At 45.8% G+C, this 18,814-nt stretch overlaps 1 protein-coding gene across 1 annotated transcript in view; it reads right to left on the bottom strand.

Annotated features, from left to right (window-relative positions):
• Nucleotides 1-6,922: 6,922 nt before the first annotated feature.
• Nucleotides 6,923-18,814, bottom strand: part of LOC140189114 (uncharacterized) — a 1,124,305-nt gene continuing 1,112,413 nt past the window's right edge. The window contains exon 2 of the mRNA XM_072245820.1: nt 6,923-7,331. Within this exon, the coding sequence (XP_072101921.1) occupies nt 6,923-7,331 (409 nt within the window). The remainder of the gene's footprint in view (nt 7,332-18,814) is intronic.

Below are 18,814 nucleotides of genomic sequence, written 5' to 3'. Positions count from 1 at the left end.
AGTGTCATTTATGATCCTTCTATTAAATTCAAAAAGACCTGGAGGCCATTTATTCAACACTTCCATATGATGTAATTTGACCTTTTCCAAACCTATTCTATTGCTTTCAAATATAAGGAGAGAGGGGCAGAGTTATTGACACTAACGGTCTTATTTGATGTAACAGAACAGCCCATGTCTTTTTCTTTTCTTTAGTTTAGTTGATTAGTATTGTTTAGATTAGTTTTTACTTTGGGGCATTTTGTTTTTTTTTCTTTTTTTCATGATACTTCTACTTTTTTTTCTTATATTTGTATTTTGAGAATTTTTGGGAGGTTTAATATCCGTGTGTTAACTGAGTTTATATTTACATATGCTAGTCATTAACAATGTAATCCCAATAGCTTTGTATTAATACTATGTTCTGTTTAATATTTTGATATTAATCTGTTTAATATTGATTGGAAAACAATCTGTAATTGGGAGGGAAAATGAACCTCTTGTAAAAGAAAACAATAAAGATGTGGAAAATTGAAATGAGCAAGGTATGAAGCTAGACAGATAGAAAAACTAATGCTGAGATGTTTAATATGAATCAATTTATTGCTGAGAATTTTAGCTTAATTGGTAAAGCACAGTGAGTCTAGGAGATGGTGCGGGAGTTAATGGCAGAAAATAAAGAGATAGTAGAGTAACAAAGATGTGTCAGGCACCGGCTTGATAATATTTGGTTTCCCACACCGCTACATACTGCGTGCAGTTCTGGTGAACACACTGTAGGAGGAACATAAACACAAAATAATCTGCAGATGCTGGGGTCAAAGCAACACTCACAACACGCTGGAGGAACTCAGCAGGCCGGGCAGCATCTGTGGAAAAGATCGGTCGACGTTTCGGGCCGGAATCCTTCGTCAGGACCTGACAAAGGGTTCTGGGCCGAAACGTCGACCAATCATTTCCACGGATGCTGCCCGGCCTGCTGAGTTCCTCCAGCGTGTTGTGAGTGTAGGAGGAACATGATTGCACTGTAGTCTGTGACCTGGTGCTCCAGTCCCCATCCCCCTGCCAATCCCATGGAGCAGAATGAACCTCCCTGACAGTGTAGAGCAGATTAACCAGGATGTTGTCTGGGATGGAGCTCTTCCATTGTAAGACCATAAAATACAGGAGCAGAATTAGTCCATTTGGCCCAGTGAGTCTGCTCTGCCATTTCATCCATTTCCCTGTCAGCCCCAATCTCCTGATTAGTCCCTGTAATCATTTATGCCCTGACGAATCAAGAAACTATCAACCTCTGCTTTAAATATACTCAATGACGGTCTCCACAGTCACCTCTGGCGATGAATTCCACTCTCTGGCAGGAAATTCCTCCTCATCTCTGTTTAACTGGATGTCCCTCTATTCTGAGGCCATGCCTCTGATCCTCCATAGGAAACATCATCTCCATATCCACTCTACCACGGCCTTTCAACATTCAAGAGGTTTCAATGAGATTCCTCTCATTCATCTGAATTCTGGTGAGTACAGGCCCAGAGCAATCAAATGGTCTTCATATATTAACCCTTTCAATGCCAGAGTCATTCTCGTGAATGTCCTCTGAACCTTCACACACTTTCTTAGATAAGGGGCCCAGGATTGCTCAGAATACTCCAAGTGAGCCCTTCCCAGAGCCTTATAAAGCCTCAACATTACATCATTGGCTCTTCTATTCTAGTCCTCTCGACACTGTATCCCATCTGCCAATAATTATCCATTCTCGTAATCTGTCTATGACCTTCTCTAGCCTCTCTGCTTCCTCAGCACTATTTGCCCCTCCACCTATTTTTGTAATGTCCTCAGACTTGGCCACAAAGCCATCAATTTCGCTATTCAAATTATTATTGACATATAGCCTAAAAAGAAGCTGTCCTAAAAATGATTCCTGTAGAACACTGCAGCCAACCAGTAAAGGCTCATTTTATTACCACTCTGACTCCTGGAAATCAGCCTGTATCTTTCTTGTAACATCATGAGCTCTTAACTTGTTAAGCAGCCTCATGTGCAGCACCTTGTCAAATGTCCACTGAAAATCCAAATAAACAACATCCACTGATTCTCCGTTGTCTATCCTGCTTGTTATTTCTTCAAAGAATTTCAACACATTTGGCAGCCAAGATTTTCTCTCAAGGAAACCATGCTGACTACAGCTTATCATGTGCCTTAAAGTACCCCCAAAACACGTCCTTAACAATCAACTTCAACATCTCTGCAATCACTGAGGTCAGACTAACTGGCCTGTGATTTTCTAGCTTCTGCTTCCCTCCCTTCTTTAAGAGTGGAGTGACATTTGCAATTTTCCTGTCCTCTGGAACCATGCCAGGATCCAGTGATTCTTGGAGAATCATTTCAAATGCCTCCCCAATCTCTTCAAGCAGCACTTTCATAGCACTGTTGTAGACAATCTGGTCCCGGTGATTTATCTACCTTCAGATCTTTCAGGTTCACAAACACCTTCTAGTAATGGCTACTTCTCTCACTTCTGCCCTCTGACTCTTTTGAACTTCTAGCATACTGCTTTTGTCATCCACAGTGAAGACTGATGCAAAATACTTACTCAGTTTGTCTGTCATTTCCCTGAACCATGTTACTACCTCTCCAGCATCAGCTTTCTGCGCTCTGATATCTACTCTCAATTCCATTTTGCTCTTCATATATCTGAGTAAATGTTTGGTATCCTCTTTACTACTATTGGCTAGCTGACCTTTGTATTCCATCTTTTACCCCTCGTTATGGCTTTTCAGTTGACTTTGTTGGTATTAAAAAGCTTCCTAGTTCTCTTAACTTCCCACTAATTTTCGCTCTAATTTTGTCTTTGGCTTATATGTTGGATAAAGATTTCCATTGTCAAATCTGCATTATCCTGACTGTAGAATACTACTACTTCTACAAGGGAACTATCTGTCCTGCACCATCCAACTTTTTCCCAGAAATTCGAGCCACTGCAACTCTGCCGTCATCCCTGCTAGTGTCCCCTTCCAATCAATGATGTGAGATTGGATGGCTTGAGTTTCCTTTCCTCAGAAAGGAGCAGAATCTGAGAGGGTGTGCCAGATTGTGAGGGGTGTTATTAGCACAGACAGTGAAAAGCCTTTCCCCATAACACTTATGTCTAAAATTTAGTACATAGGTAGAAGAACATAGAACAGTACAGGACAGGTCCCTTGGCCCACAACGATGAGGCAAGATTTAATGTAACGCTGGGGAGTTGAAGCGTTTGCTTGAGAGGCTTCAGTGAGAGGAGGCTGAAAAGACAGACTGTTAAGATCTGAGAAGTTGTGCTTTCCTACTTTACTTTCAGAATGAGGACAGTGGAGTAATCAGCTGGGGCACTTGTGTGTTCACCCTGTGGGCCTTGTGATACAAAGGAGACTCTCAGTGTCCCTGAGGACTACACCGTGGGATGTGCACCCAGATCCAGCTCCTCACTGACTGTATGAAGGAAGTGGAGCTGAAGGTGGACATACTGAGGACCAGACAGGGCACTGAGTGCATTACAGATTGGAGTTTCAGTGAGGTGGTCTCTCCTGAGGTACAGGCAGCAGGTAGCTGAGTGACTGCAAGGAGAGGTAACGGGAACAGGCCCTCAGTACAGCAAGCTCCTGTGGCCATTCCCCTCAGCAACACTGAACCTCTTTTTGCTACTGCTGGGGGATGTCCTGTCACTGAGACTGGCTCTGAAGCTTACGGGGTGAGGGCCGTCAGCCAGGGTGATCGTTCTGGGTAAATGGATAGATGAGTTGGTGGAGGTCAGTGAGAGATTCTGGATGGTGTGTTGCTTCCCTGGCGCCAGGGTCAGGGACGTCTCAGAGCAGATACAGAACCGGGGGGTCAGTGTTCATTGAGCCGGAGGTGGTGGTTGATGTCAGTTTCTAATGGACAGGCAGAAAAGGGAATGGGTTTCACACAGTGAATATAGAGAGTTAGGGAAGAAGTTAAAGAGCGGGACCTGAAGGGTTGTAATCTCCGGGTTACTCCCGGTACCGTGTGGTCGTGGTGTTAGGGACAGAAAGTTAGAGCAGATGAATGTGTGGCTGAGGAGCTGGTGCAGGGGCAGGTTTCAGGATTCTGGATCATTGGAACCTCTTCTGGTGACCTGTACAAGAGGGATGGTTTGCACCTTCACTGGAGGGCGGTCAGTATCATGAGGTTCATTGCTGCTCCCTGGGAAGGCTGAAACGAGATTGACAGGGGGATGTGAACCGGAACACCAGTCACTGAATGGAGAGATTGAAGCTGAGTTTGATGTCATGCACAGTAATGCTGTAAGGATGGATTTTGAGGCAAATCCACATCTGACATGGAGTTTTTTTAAAGACCAGCTGCACAGTGTTTCAGGGCCAGTTTGTTCCAGTGAGAGGGAGGGTCAAAGTCAGCAAGGTAGAGGAACCTTGGATGATGAGAGAGGAAATTAATTTAGTCAAGGAGGAGGAAAAAGCATTTGTAAGGTTTAGGAAGCTGAAATCAAACAGGGTGAGGTGTTCGACAAGGTCCCACATGGTAGGCTCAACAAGGAGTTTAGGATGGGTCCACAGTGATGTGGCTGATTGTCTTTCCCATGGAAGGGAGTGGTTAGTGGTGCATGGGTCCTGTTCTGGGTGGAGGTCTGTGATGAGTCGTCAACCAGAGACGTTTGTACTGGGATATCGGTTGTTCGTGATATAAATGATGTGGATAAAAGATGTGGTTGTGTAGGTGAGTAAGTTGGCAGATGGCACACAGACTGGTGGCACTGTCATTGCACAGAAGAGTTCCAAACGATACAGCAGGATATCGAACGGTTGCTGATATGGTCGGAATATTAACAGTATTGACAAAGAGAAGGATGTTAGGGTCCAAGCATACAGTCTCACTGAAACTGCGAGCACAGGTTGACAGGGAGGTGAAGTCGTGTATGACATGTTTGTCTTCCTCAGGCAAGGCATTGAGTTCAAGCACCAGGACATTATGTTACAGGTTTCTAAAAGCTGGTGAGGCCACATTGAGAGTACAGTGCTCAGTTCTGGTCACCTCATTATTGGAAGCGTGTGGAGGTTGTGGAGCAGGTGCAGAGGTGGTTTACCAGGATGTCTGGTCTGGAGGTGGTGTGCGGTGAGGAGAGGCTGGACATGCTGAAGCTTTTTTTCTGTCGTGGCATCGGCTCAGGAGCGAGTTGATAGAAATTTATAGAATTTTGCAGGTCATAGTTGGTGTAGATAGCTAGCAATACTTTTCACAGGAGTGAATTGCCTTCTACTAGTTGACATGTATTTAAGGTCAGAGGAAGGAAGTGAAGAAAACAGAGTAGTGGAGGTTTTGAATGCACTGTCAGGGGTGGTGGTACAGGCAGAGAACACAGGAGTATTTAAGGAAATGTTAGACAGGCACAGGAATATGTAGAGAAGGGCCAAAGTGCCACCCCTGTACTGTCCTGTGTTTATGAACAGCAGATGGCCTCTGGGCATGGATTCATGCACGAGGCTGGAGTGTTATATCCTGAACGATAAATGGTTGTGTGAGGGGCAACAAATGCTACAAATACCTGTGACATTTCACAGTACAAATGCTACAGGTATGATGGAGTGCAGGGAAGAGGAGGGAGAGATGTGCTTGATCAGGGAGAACATCTCAGTGGTACTTGGAGATTGTCCCAATAATATTGAAGTAAGGAAGGGATAGCAAACACCAGAGGGCATATGGACAAAGTCAAGGGAGGGAAGTTTAGGGCAGACATCAGGGGTAGTTCTTTTTTTAAAGAGGGTTGTGGGTGCCTGGAATGACTTGCCAGGGACGGTGGTGGAGGCTAAAACATGAGGGGTAATTTAAGAGCCTCTTGGACAGGCACATGGATGAAAGAAAAATAGAGGGTTACGGAGTAGTGTGGGTTTAGTACTTTTTTGAAAGGAATCTATGGGTCGGCACTACATCGAGGGCTGAAAGGCCTGTACTGTGCTGTGGTGTTCTAGGGTTTTGATGGGATTGTATTATTGGTCATCAAATATCAGGAGTCAACAAGGTTGTAATAGAGGGACATTTCAACTTCTCTCACGCTGACTGGGACAGCCGTAATGCCAAGGGTTTGGTGGATCAGAATTTATTCAGTGTGCCCAGGAGATTTTTCTCAATCAGTATTTCGAAGTTCCTACCAGAGACAGGGCAACACTGAACCTCTTTGTGGGAAATCAGACTCGACAAGTGACGGGTCCTTCGGTGCTGGAGACCTCGACCCACCCACCCACCCACCTCCTCCCTGGCACAAACCAAAGTCTGTTCTCAGAGCAACCCACCGCCTCACAGAGGGAGCCTCTCGGGAAATCTGACCAAACTCTCTCGCAAAATATTCATTTATATTTCAGAGACCTGGGTGGACGAGATTTCCAGTAAATACTGTCAGTTCCAACAGGGTAAATGTAGTTTTGTAGATAAATGTAAAGCAGCAGATATTAGTGTTCTGTGAGGCGGTGGGAATTCTCATGAGACAACGAACAGGCGGTGTTCCCGCCTGCTGCACACCGGAACGGTCCCACGTCAACCCGCAATGTGAAACCCAGCCAGCGCGGATTCAGTCATGAAGAGCGGAATCGTTCAATGATCGGAGATTAAATTCTCCGTCCGGGGGGCTGACTCTGGAAATTCATTTCATGACCCTGGGCCGAGCGAACCCACTGACTCTCCGCAAGGGGAGAGAGCTCCATTGAGCCGGCAGAGAGGGGAAATGAGTCAGGACCGAAGCGGACCGATTTCTGTGCAGGTAGATATCGGTTTACTTCGCGAAAAAAAAACGTGACGGAGAGAGAACTGTCGAGGCTGTGACAGATACACTGCCCGGTTACTCTGAACGGAAATCATCCGCTGCTCAGCCCTTCCACAGACACTGTGAGTGGCTCTGAAAAGAGCCTTTGGGTAAATAGGTTCAGTTTACTTCGCTTCACTTACTGGCACCGCCGGTTTTCTTGGGCAACAGCACGGCCTGGATATTGGGTAACACACCGCCCTGAGCGATAGTCACCCCTCCCAGCAGCTTGTTGAGCTCCTCGTCGTTGCGGACGGCCAGCTGCAGGTGCCGGGGGATGATGCGGGTTTTCTTATTGTCCCGGGCCGCGTTGCCGGCCAATTCGAGGATTTCTGCTGTCAGATACTCGAGCACAGCAGCCAGATAAACCGGGGCTCCGGCACCCACCCGCTCAGCATAGTTGCCCTTTCTTAGGAGTCTGTGAACCCGGCCGACCGGGAACTGCAGTCCAGCCCGGGACGAGCGAGATTTGGCTTTGGACCGAACTTTGCCAGCGGTGGCTTTTCCACGTCCAGACATTTCCACAATCACAACAACTGCTCCACTGAGAATGAAAGAATGTTCGCCCCGCCCCAACTCGCCCTTTTTATACCTTCTTTGAGAATGCAAACTGATGTTTGTGATTGGTGTAAATTTACTTATTCTCATTGGTGAAGAGAAACGTCCCAATCGAAGAACTGCCTTAATCACCAATCAGCAGTCCGTAAAGGTAGAAGCGCGGAAAGTAACCGTCTCCTCCCCAAAGTACACTGAAATTTCGAAAAAGCCCGCCAGAAAATAAATCTCTTGTTCAAATTTAATCAGAAATTAAATAATTGCTGATCTGTTTGACGACTGAGTGTTCGCATTTCCCCGTTACTGAAACCGAGCACATTTAATGCAAGTGTAGTTGATATTGAAATGTCTGGGAACTCAATTCTCTGATTTCATTCAACCAGTAACGGAACCGAGTAAAACTGACCTCTGCTTCTGCCCGCGGTCGGTCATTGTGCAAACGTTATCAGGTTATGGACAAACGGCTCTTCTCAAACTGTGACCAGCGGCTAGTTTGCAATTTAAAAATGTTCTATGAAACAATCATGAACTCGTTCAGGCCTCGCATTAAAATAATATTCAGAGAAGTTACCCAACTGTAACTAACAAACTCCAGATCCCACAGCTAAAACAGCAAAGGCAGCAATCCTCCGCTCGTCATGGATACCGGTGGGGACGGACTGGTGAGGATTTGAAGGTAACAAGTCCGTGTACGTGCAGTGGGAGGAATGTAAAACACCGGGATTATACGGAGATGAACCGGATACTCCAACCCTACCTTAGCTCTTGTAAAAGACACAAGACATAAAATGTGTGCAATTTAATGTCTAAATTTTAGTACAACCCTCTTAGTGAAATTGTGAGTGGCTCTTAAAAGAGCCGTTTTGTTTTCGATCATCGCACTGGAGAGCTTTACTTGGAGCTGGTGTACTTGGTCACCGCCTTTGTCCCTTCGGACACGGCGTGCTTGGCCAGCTCCCCGGGCAGCAGCAGGCGCACGGCGGTCTGAATCTCCCGTGAGGTGATGGTTGACCGCTTGTTGTAGTGGGCCAGGCGGGAAGCCTCGCCCCCGATTCTCTCGAAGATATCGTTGACGAACGAGTTCATGATGCTCATCGCCTTGGAGGAGATGCCAGTATCGGGGTGAACCTGCTTCATCACTTTGTAGATATAGATGGAGTAACTCTCCTTTCTCAGCCTCTTGCGCTTCTTCCCTGCTGGTTTGGACAAAACTTTCTTGGTGCCCTTCTTCGGAGCGGATTTCGCTGGCTCAGGCATTTCTTCCGTCGGTTTCAGACCCTGAAGAAGCAGAACTGACTCGGAGCACGAATTAAATAGGCAGCGCCCGGAACAGTATGCTAATGAGGTTGGGTGATCTCATATTTCCCCACACTCTGTTCCATCTGCCACATTCTCAACCATTCACTCTCCTGTCTACATCCCTCAAACCTTCTCACTACTGACACTGTCCCTCCCGCTCTGCCACAGCAGCAGACATAGTCACTGAGTTATGCAGCACAGAAACAGGCCCTTCAGTCCAACACATCCATGCTGACCAAGTGGCCAAACAAAACCATTGTCAGGTGCCTGCATTTGGCCCATGTCCCTGTGAAACTTCCTTCTCCACAGTCCAAGAGATATTGCAACTGTGCCCAACTATACCACCACTTGGGGTAGTTTGTTCCATGTAAACAGCACATTCTGTGTATAAAACCTGTTCCTCAGGATCCCATTTAAAACTTCCCTCTTTCACTTTATACCTGTAATCTCTCGCTTCCAACCCCATATCCCTGGAGATAACAGATTCACTATTGACCGTATCAATGACTGCCATTATTTTCTCACCTCTCTAATGTCACATACACTCTGGTGAGAAAGGTCCGGGCCTATCCAGCCTCCTGTTAAATCCCTTTTGCACCCTCTCCAGTTTCATGTCACCCTCTGATCCCAGGGCAACTATAACTGTACTCCGTGCTCCGAGAGTAGTTTCCCCGAGGCTGGTAGAGCTGTAATGTGACGTCACAGTCCAGTGCCCGATACTCTGACCGATGAATGCGAGTGTGGCGAACAGCTTCTTCACCGTCCTGCCGACCTGTGTTTACACTCTGAAGTAATTCGATATCTACACCCCGATATCTCTGTTTTACAGCACTCCCAGGGACAGACCATTCCCCACGGCAGTTCTGCCCTGGTTCGTCAATGACAATGGAACATCTCACATTTATCTGTCATTCCTCAAATCACTGACCTCATTGATCACCATCCTGTTGTAATGTTAGTTACCTTGTTTCACACTCCACGATATCACCAACTTTACTGACATCGGCAGATTTGCTGAGCCGGACGTTGACATTGTCAGCCGAGTCTTTAGCAACAGCAGACTTGACTCGAATCCCGGTGCCAGACTATTGATCACAGGTCTCCAGTCTAAATAATGACTTTTTCTCCGACCACCAGGCCGATATTGTATCCAGTGCCCTGGATCACGTGGTCTCTCCTTCCAGACACGGTCTCACCAGTCTGAAGCTCCCGGGCTTTTCCTTGCAGCGACACACACACAATGCTGGAGGAACTCAGCAGGCCAGGCAGCGAGTAAACAGCCGGCGTTTCAGGCCGAGACCCTCCATCAGCATCTGCACAGTTTCTTGTGTTTAGTTTTCCTTCGATTCTAAATTACTGCATAACATAACCCATCCTCCAGTCCTCTGCCACTTCTCCTGCCGGAGAAACGCGCAGAGAGACAGCGGCGGGGAGAGGAGGAGACAGAGTCAGAGTGACGGACAGAGCCGAGACCGGCCTCTCCTCCTCCAGGTCTGTCTTCACTTTAATACACCCGGCAATTTCCAACGGTTTTTCCGAAACACAGAGCTCCAGAGAGAGAGAGAAACACACCACGTCATAGTGAAGGATCTCCAGGAATTTACTGGCGGTCGGACTTCATCGGATCAGAATACAGTGTGATTGGCGCAGGATTAATTTCAAATTGCCCGCCAATTCAGAGCACCCAGCAACGGTGCTTGACTACTTTTAAAATTATTTACCATTAATTGTATCAAGGATTATACAATGTCAGTTTCTTTTAATGAATTTAATATCTAATTAGAGTTAAGATTTGAATTCATAATTCTGGAATCGTTTCTCTAAACGACTGAACTGATTTCTGTTCGAGACGGATAAGAGGTTTAAGATCGATCTTAATGCGTTCAGAGGTTCTGAAGTAATCACCGACTGGAAAGGCAGATTCGCAGGAATATTTCAAGCGGAACCGATTAATCTGTTTCAAATGTAACACAGCTGAATATATCGATAAAAATAATTAAAATATTGTGGATACGGCTCCGTCTGTGAGGCGGTGGGTGGCTCTTAGAAGAGCCTTTGTTTTGTGCTCGGGAGGAAGTGGGAGTTTTTCAGCCGCCGAAGCCATAGAGAGTGCGGCCCTGGCGTTTCAGAGCGTAAACCACATCCATGGCAGTGACCGTCTTGCGCTTGGCGTGTTCAGTGTAGGTGACCGCATCCCGGATCACATTCTCCAGGAAAACCTTCAGCACCCCGCGGGTCTCCTCGTAGATCAGACCCGAGATCCGCTTGACGCCGCCACGGCGAGCCAGACGGCGGATGGCCGGTTTGGTGATGCCCTGGATGTTATCACGGAGCACTTTACGGTGCCGCTTGGCTCCGCCTTTGCCCAGTCCTTTGCCTCCTTTCCCTCTGCCAGACATGATGCTGCTTCACTCAGATCGCTGCTCACTGACAAACTGCCTCCTGCTGTCTCCTTTTATACACAGCGCCCCGACCTGCCCGAGAAACGCGCAGAGAGACAGAGGCGGGGAGGGGAGGAGACAGAGTCAGAGTGACGGACAGAGCCGAGAGCGGCCTCTCATCGTCCAGCTCCGCCTTCACTTTACCACAACCGCCAATTTCCAACGATTCATCCGACACAAAGCGCTCCAGCGAAAAACAAAACTCCCTCACACATCACATACATACTGGAGGATTTCTGGGAATTTGCCGATTCTCCTGCTTTAAATTATAGAAAGTGCTTTTCCATTCCGCAAATCCCCGAGGACCTCGGTCTGTCCCTCCCCGGATCCTTGACCAGTGCGAGCGCCCTCACACACAGCAGTTGGTGGGCGAGGGTGCAGTCACTTCCAGTGATGAGAGGGTTAATTCATTAGAACAATTGTTCCTCTGGATCGCCAGGGAAATGAAAGACCGGTCACATACAGGAACAGGATACATAACCAGATATATAGACTGCGCTTTTCTAAGGGTCAGAGCCGTCTCCATTTCCTGAGGAGACTGAGGTCCTTTAACATCTGTCGGACGATGCTGAGGATGTTCTACGAGTCTGTGGTGGCCAGTGTTATCATGTTTGCTGTTGTGTGCTGGGGCAGCAGGCTGAGGGTAGCAGACACCAACAGAATCAACAAACTCATTCGTAAGGCCAGTGATGTTGTGGGGATGGAACTGGACTCTCTCACGGTGGTGTCTGAAAAGAGGATGCTGTCTAAGTTGCATGCCATCTCGGTCAATGTCTCCCATCCACTACATAATGTACTGGGTGGGCACAGGAGTACATTCAGCCAGAGACTCACTCCACCGAGATGCAGCACTGAGCATCATAGGAAGTCATTCCTGCTTGTGGCCATCAAACTTTACAACTCCTCCCTTGGAGGGTCAGACACCCTGAGCTGATAGGCTGGTCCTGGACTTATTTCATAATTTACTGGCATAATTTACATATTACTATTTAAATTATTAATGGTTCTAATACTATTATTTATGGTGCAACTGTAACAAAAACCAATTTCCCCCGGGATCAATAAAGTATGACAATGATTATGGCTTCTGGGATCTTCTAAAGCCCAGGTAAAGTGGTGGCTGAGGAGCGGTTGCGAGGTGGGTGGGTCTTCAGGTACAAGGATCATTGGGTCTCAAGGGAAACGAGAGACGGGTCCAAGGAGGAGGGGAGCCAATATGTTTCCGGGGAGCCGCCTTCATGCTACACGGAAGGGTTTAAACGAGCAGGGATGAGGTCCTGCACAGTGATTTTCGGGAACAAGGTTAACAAAAATCAGGACTTCCAGGATTGTATTACGATTCAAAGCATGTGGCTGTGGGGTGGGAAATCGATATTTCATGCAGTTTAATATGTTGCTGAGGAACTGATGTGGGAGGGAGGTCTTCATGGATCAATGGGTTCTCTTCCAGGCAGGTGGGAGACCAGGAGAAACGAGACCATTTGCATCTGAACCGGACGGGAACCAACATTTTCGCCAGGAGGTTTGATGGTGTCACTTGGCAGAGTTTGAACTAGAGTAGCAAGTGGGAGAATGTATGTATGACAAGACAGTCTGAAAAGAACGAGAGCCAATGTCAGGCTAATAAACATGGTGGGACTGATCGGCTGAAATGAGTTTATTTCAACATTAGGAGTGTTATGTTGTCAGACGGACAGGGCTGGCAGCTCAACATTCCTGGGTTTGATTGTTTTACATGTGACTGGGGATGGGGGGTGCGGTTAAAAGATGCAGAGGTTACCCCACTGGGAATGTCACAGCAAACTGGAAGGCTCATTTACAGAGGCGATCTGCAGTTACACTGATGGGATTATCGTATTGGCCCCCAATAACCACCGGGAGGTGGAGGATCGGATATGTTGATGCTTATGGAGAGGTGCAGAACAACAGGGTTGTCATAGTGAGCGACTTCATCTTCCCTAGAATTGACTTAGATGCGCAAGATTTGTTCAGTGAATTAGAGGAGTGTTTGGAACATTATGTACAGGGCCCAACCAGAGTTGAGAACATACAGGAATTAGTTTTGAGAAACGAGCCAGGCCAGCTAACAGCCAAGAGTCAGTGAACATTTTGGGAACAGTGATCACAACTTTTTTTTTTAAAACTTATGAGTAGAATAAAATTAGATCTTGTATGAAAGTACTAATTTGCAGGAGGACAAGTCAGGACGGAGGAAGACAGGAGCCAAGGGGCATTGATCGGGAGCAGCCACTGTCAGACAAGTCCACATCTGACATGTGGGAGTTGTTTAAAGAGCAGCAACTCTGAGTTCAGGATCAGCATGTTCGGTGAGGAGTGAGGAGGGGGAAGGGAACTTTGGATGAGCACAGAGATCCTAAATTTAGACAGAAGGATATGTAAGGTTTGTGAAGCTAAAGTCAGACTGGGTACCTTTGGAATATAACGATAGCAGGGAAATGCTAAAGCAGATGATAGGAAAGGCCAAATCGTGGCCACAACCGGTCCTTGTGAAGTGGGACTAAAGATAATCCCAAGGCCTTGTCACTTGTATTAATAAAACGAGGATAACCAGAGAATGGAAAGGTCAACTCAAGATTAAAGGAGGAATGATGTGGTTGAAGTCAGACCAAGTGGCTGAGGTACTAAATGGGTACGTTGTGTTAGTATTTATGAGAAGGAATTGAATGGCAATGAAAACAGAGTGAGACATGCTAATGTGCAGAGACATGTTGAGATTAAGGAGGAGGTTGTGCTGGGACGTCTGAAAATCAATAAGGTGGATAACACTCCAGGCCTGAAGGCATATATCCTACAATAGTAAAGGAAGCAGGCGAGCAGATTGCTGGGGATTTGACAAGGATCTATGTGTCCTCGATCACAACATGTGAGGTCCCACAGGACTGGAGTGTTGCAAATGTTGCAGTTTTGATTAAGAAGGGAAATAACAAGAATCCAGGAACCTATAGGCAAGGCAGCCTCATTTCAGTGGTAGAGAAGCTACTGGGGAGGATATTGAGGTACAGGATTTATGCACATTTGGAAAGGCATGGCCTGTTAAGGGACAATCAGCATGATTTTCTGTGGGCAGATCACACATGATAAAATTGATTGAGGTTTTTGAGGAGATAATACAGACTAAGGTATAGGAGCAGAATTAGACCATTTGGCCCATCAAGTCTGCTCCGACATTTCATTGTGGCTGATCCATTTTTCCTCTCAGCCCCAGTCTCCTGCCTTTCCCCTGTATCCCTTCATACTCTGACCAATCAAGAATCTATCAACCTCCGCCTTAAATATACATAAAGTCCTGGCTTAACAGCTTCCTTTGGCAATGAATTCTACAGATTCACCACTCTCTGGCTAAAGAAATTCCCCATCTCCACATTCTACAAGGACGATCCTCTATTCTGAGGCTATGTCCTCTGATATTATACAGTCCCATCTTCTGCACATCCACTTTATCACTGCCTTTGACCATTTGATAGGTTTCAAATGGGCCACCCCTCATTGTTCAGAAATTCCAGAGAAAACAGGCCCAGAGCCATCAAACGCTCTTCATATGACAAGCTGTTTCATCCAGGAATCAAACTGGAGAACGTCCTTTGAAACCCACCCAATTTCAGCTCATCCTTCCTAAGGTAAAGGGCCCAAAACTGCTCACAATACACCAATGAGGCCTCCCCAGGTTTATAAAGTCTGATCATTATCATGATTGGTGCAGATATTGTGGGTCGAAGGGCAGGTTGCCATCTGTCCCATATTGTGTACTGTCGAATATGTTTGATCTAAAAGCTATTGCAGGGACATGGTTACAGAGACTGGAACTGGGAATTCGACCTTCCACTGTATTCAATGTTCCACACGGAATCGGCAAAATGGAAAGGAGCAGGGTGGATTTGTTCATAACGTGCTGGTGAAGGAGTGGATACAGTGCCTATAAAAAATGTTCAATCTCCTTAGAAGTTTTTATGTTTTATTGTTTTGCAATGGATTTAATTTTGCTTTTTTGACACTGATCAACAGAAAAGACTCCACGGTGTCAAAGTGAAAGCAGATCTCCACAAAGTGATCTAAATTAATTGTAAATTTAAAACAAAAAATAATTCATTGCATTAGTATTCATCTCCTTCAAATCCGTAATTAGTTGATGCACCTTTGACAGTGTTTACAGTTGAGTCTGTGTGGATGGATCGGTGTCTATCAGCTTTGCACATCTGAACACTGCAATTTTCCTCATTCTCCTTTACAAAACTGCTGAAGCTCTGTCAGAATGCATGGGTTGGTGAGTGAACAGATCTTTTCAAGTCCAGCCACAAATTCTCAATTGGATTGAGGTCAGGACTCTCACAAAGCCACTCCAGGACATTAACTTTGTTGTTTTAAGGCATTCCTGTGCAGCTTTGGTTTTATGTTTGCGGTCATTGTCTTGCTGGAAAATTAATTTTCTCCTCTAAGTCGCAGTTCTCTTGAAGACTGAATTTGGTTTTCCTCCAGGATTTCCCTGTATTTTGCTGCATTCATTTTACCCTCTACCTTTATGTGCCTTTCAGGGCCTGCTGCAGTGAAGCATACCCACAGGATGATGCAGCCTCCACCACACTTCACGGTAGGGATGGTGTGTTTTTGATGTTGTGCGGTGTTTGGCTTACTCCAAACTTAGTGTTTGTGATGGTCAAAAAGTTCAATTTTGTTTTTGTCAGACCACAGAATCTTCTTCCAACTGACTTCAGAGCCCCCCACAATTCTGGGAAACTTCAGGCAAGATTTCATGAGAGCATTTTTCAACAGTGGCTTTTTCTCTGCCACTCTCCCGTAAAGCTGCGACTGGTGAAACACCCGGGCAACAGTTGATGTATGCACAATCTCTCCCACCACTGAAGCTTGTAACTCCTCTAGAGTTATCATAGGTCTCTTGGTGGCCTCCTTCACTGGCCCCTTCTTGCATGGCCACTCAGTTTCTGAGGATAGCCTGCTCTTGGCAGATCTACAGCTGTGCCATATTCTTCACACTTCTGGATGAGTGACTTAACTATACTCCAAGGACATTCAGTGACTTGGAAATATTCCTGTATCCATTTCCTGGCTTGTGTTGTCAATTACCTGTTTGCAGAGCAGCTCGGAGTGTTGATTTGTCTTCACGGTGTAGTTTCTCCCAGGATACTGACTCACCAGCAATTCGACCTTCCACTTACAGGTGTACTATTACTACAATCAATTGAAACACCTTGACTGCACACGGTCATCTCCAATTAACTGATTATGTAACATCGAAAACTAATTGGTTGCACCACTGATGATTTGGTGTGTCATATTAATGGGGATGAATACTTAAACAGACAATTATTTTGTGTTTTAGATTTGTAATTAATTGAGAGCATTTTGTAGAGATTTGTTTTCACTCTGACACAAGAGTCTTTTTCCATTGTTTAGTTTCAAAACAGCCAAATTCAATCCACTGAGATTCAATGTTGTAAAACTATAAAACATGAAAACTTCCAAGGGGTGTGAATACTTTTCAAAGGCACTTTATATGTAGGGAGAATGATGATGAACGAGGAAGGGAAAGAAGACATGGGGAGGAGTGGCCTCAAGATCCTGAGGTCTGGTCAAAGGCATTCAAGGAAATATTAAATCAAAGAACATACAAAGAGGCAAGGGCTGGTGGTAGACAAGAGAATCAGGAATTTTCTAGGAAGCAGTGATGAGATAAAAGCTAAAAGTAACAAGGAACACGCAGAGATGTTAACTCAATAATTTGCATTAGTGTTCACAGTGGGGCACAACAACCTCCCACAGATATCTAACGGTGACATTTCAACATTGTGCCATAATGTGTAACGATCGCCATCACAAGGAAGAAACTAATGGGACTAAAAGCAAACTTTACCAGGTCCCAACGACCTGCACTGGAGGCTTTCACAGGAAGTCTGGAGAGAAAGTAGAGACATTGAAGTTTGTCAAAACTCACTGTGTTACAGAAAGGTTCCAGTGGAGTTGAAAACCATTGTTGAAGAAGGGTGGAAGATGAAAAGCAGGCAACTGTGGTCTTGTTAACTTCACTTCAGCTACTGGAGTCTATAATCTATGAAGAAATAACAAGTCGTTTGGAAAAGTTTAATGTCATTGAACTAACTCAACAGGGTCTACAGTCAGATTGACACAGATTCCACAACGACCAAAGTTCCCAACTGAGCTTGTGTCTGTAACCCACTCAACACCACATTATGAACAAGGTTATCCTCCTCCTTGTCCCATTCCTCTGCATTTGGCCCAGATACTTCAAAATCTTTCCTTCCCATCTACCTGTCCAAGTACCTTTTTAATGTACCTGACTCAACCACTCCCCATAGCAGCTCATTCCATTTACTGACCAGCCTCCATATCCCTCATGATTTTATACACCTCTGCAATATCAGCACTCATTCTCCAACATTCCAGGGAAAATTGTCCAAAACACCTTTCCACAAATCCTTTGAGATCCAGTAACATCCCCGCAAATCTCCTCTGCACTCTTTCCAGCTTAATCATGTCTGTCATACAGCAGGGTCACTAAAACTAAACACTATTTGCGAAATGTAGCCAAACCAACGTGTTGTACGACTGCAACATCTCATCCCAGCTTTTGTGTTCCGTGACCTGACTGAAGGCCAGTGTTCCAAAAGCCTCTTCCACACCCTGTCCATCTGGAACCTGGTCTTGGACCCTGTAACCTGGGATGTTGAATGTTAAGTCATGTTTGACAAACATACCAGAGATTTGAGACTTTACAGGGGAAGTTGGAGAAGTGGTGTTTTTGGATTTTCAGGAGCCATTTGCCAAGGTGCCACATGGCAGGCTGGTGCACAAGACCAGAGCTCAGTACTGGGAAGGAAGTGTGTTAATACTGACTGAAGACAGTTATCATACTGAGACAGAATAATGGGTCTGTTTCAGACTGGGATGATACAAGTACTGCAGTAACGCAGCGACCAGTTCTGGATCGTCTGAGGCTTGGATGGGGCATAATTTGTGTTCAGGAAGGTTTCCTGAAACAATATGTGGTCCACCAGGGAGGGAAACATTCTTGACTTCACCTTGGGAAATATGGGACTCAGCGGAGTGGTGGCAGGAACAACCAGTGTTCAAAGAGGAATTAGACAGGTCGTTCAGGGGAAATGACCTGCAGAGCTGTGGGGACAGAGTGGGGAATGGGATTGTGGAAAAGTTGTAGCAGGAGTTGGTATTAACTTGATGAGTCAAATAGTCTCGACAATCACAGAATGATTCTCTGCCCAATAATAGTCTGAAAAAATCATTCTGGTCGCCAGTGAATCTTCCAAGCTCCAGGATGGACAAGATCAATTGTGTAATAAGGACACACTTCTATCGAAACACTGACACTGTATACCAAGCACACTGAGCTGCCAGAGCACAGCACCGGCCAGTGAGGACACAGACCAGTACAACACCTGGCTCTCTACTACAAACTTCAAAGCTGAAAGTAAATGTATTATCAAAATACATTTCTGTCACCATATACAACCCTGAGGTTAGTTTTCTTGTGGGCATACTGCTGGTTTGTTAGAGCGGTTGGGGAGGGTTAAACTAATTTGGCAGGGGCATGGGAACAGGCGTGAAAGGATGCAGGATAGGACAGATGGTAAAAAAACAAAGATCGCATGCAGTCACACTGTCAGGAAGGGCAGGCAGATGATAGGACATAACTGCAGCCAGCAGGGTGAGTATCAGTGCA

This window comes from Mobula birostris, chromosome 28, assembly GCF_030028105.1.
Source record: "Mobula birostris isolate sMobBir1 chromosome 28, sMobBir1.hap1, whole genome shotgun sequence".
Lineage (NCBI taxonomy): Eukaryota > Metazoa > Chordata > Chondrichthyes > Myliobatiformes > Myliobatidae > Mobula > Mobula birostris.
Note: the sequence above shows the minus strand (reverse complement) of the source record. Positions and strands in the feature narration are given on the sequence as shown.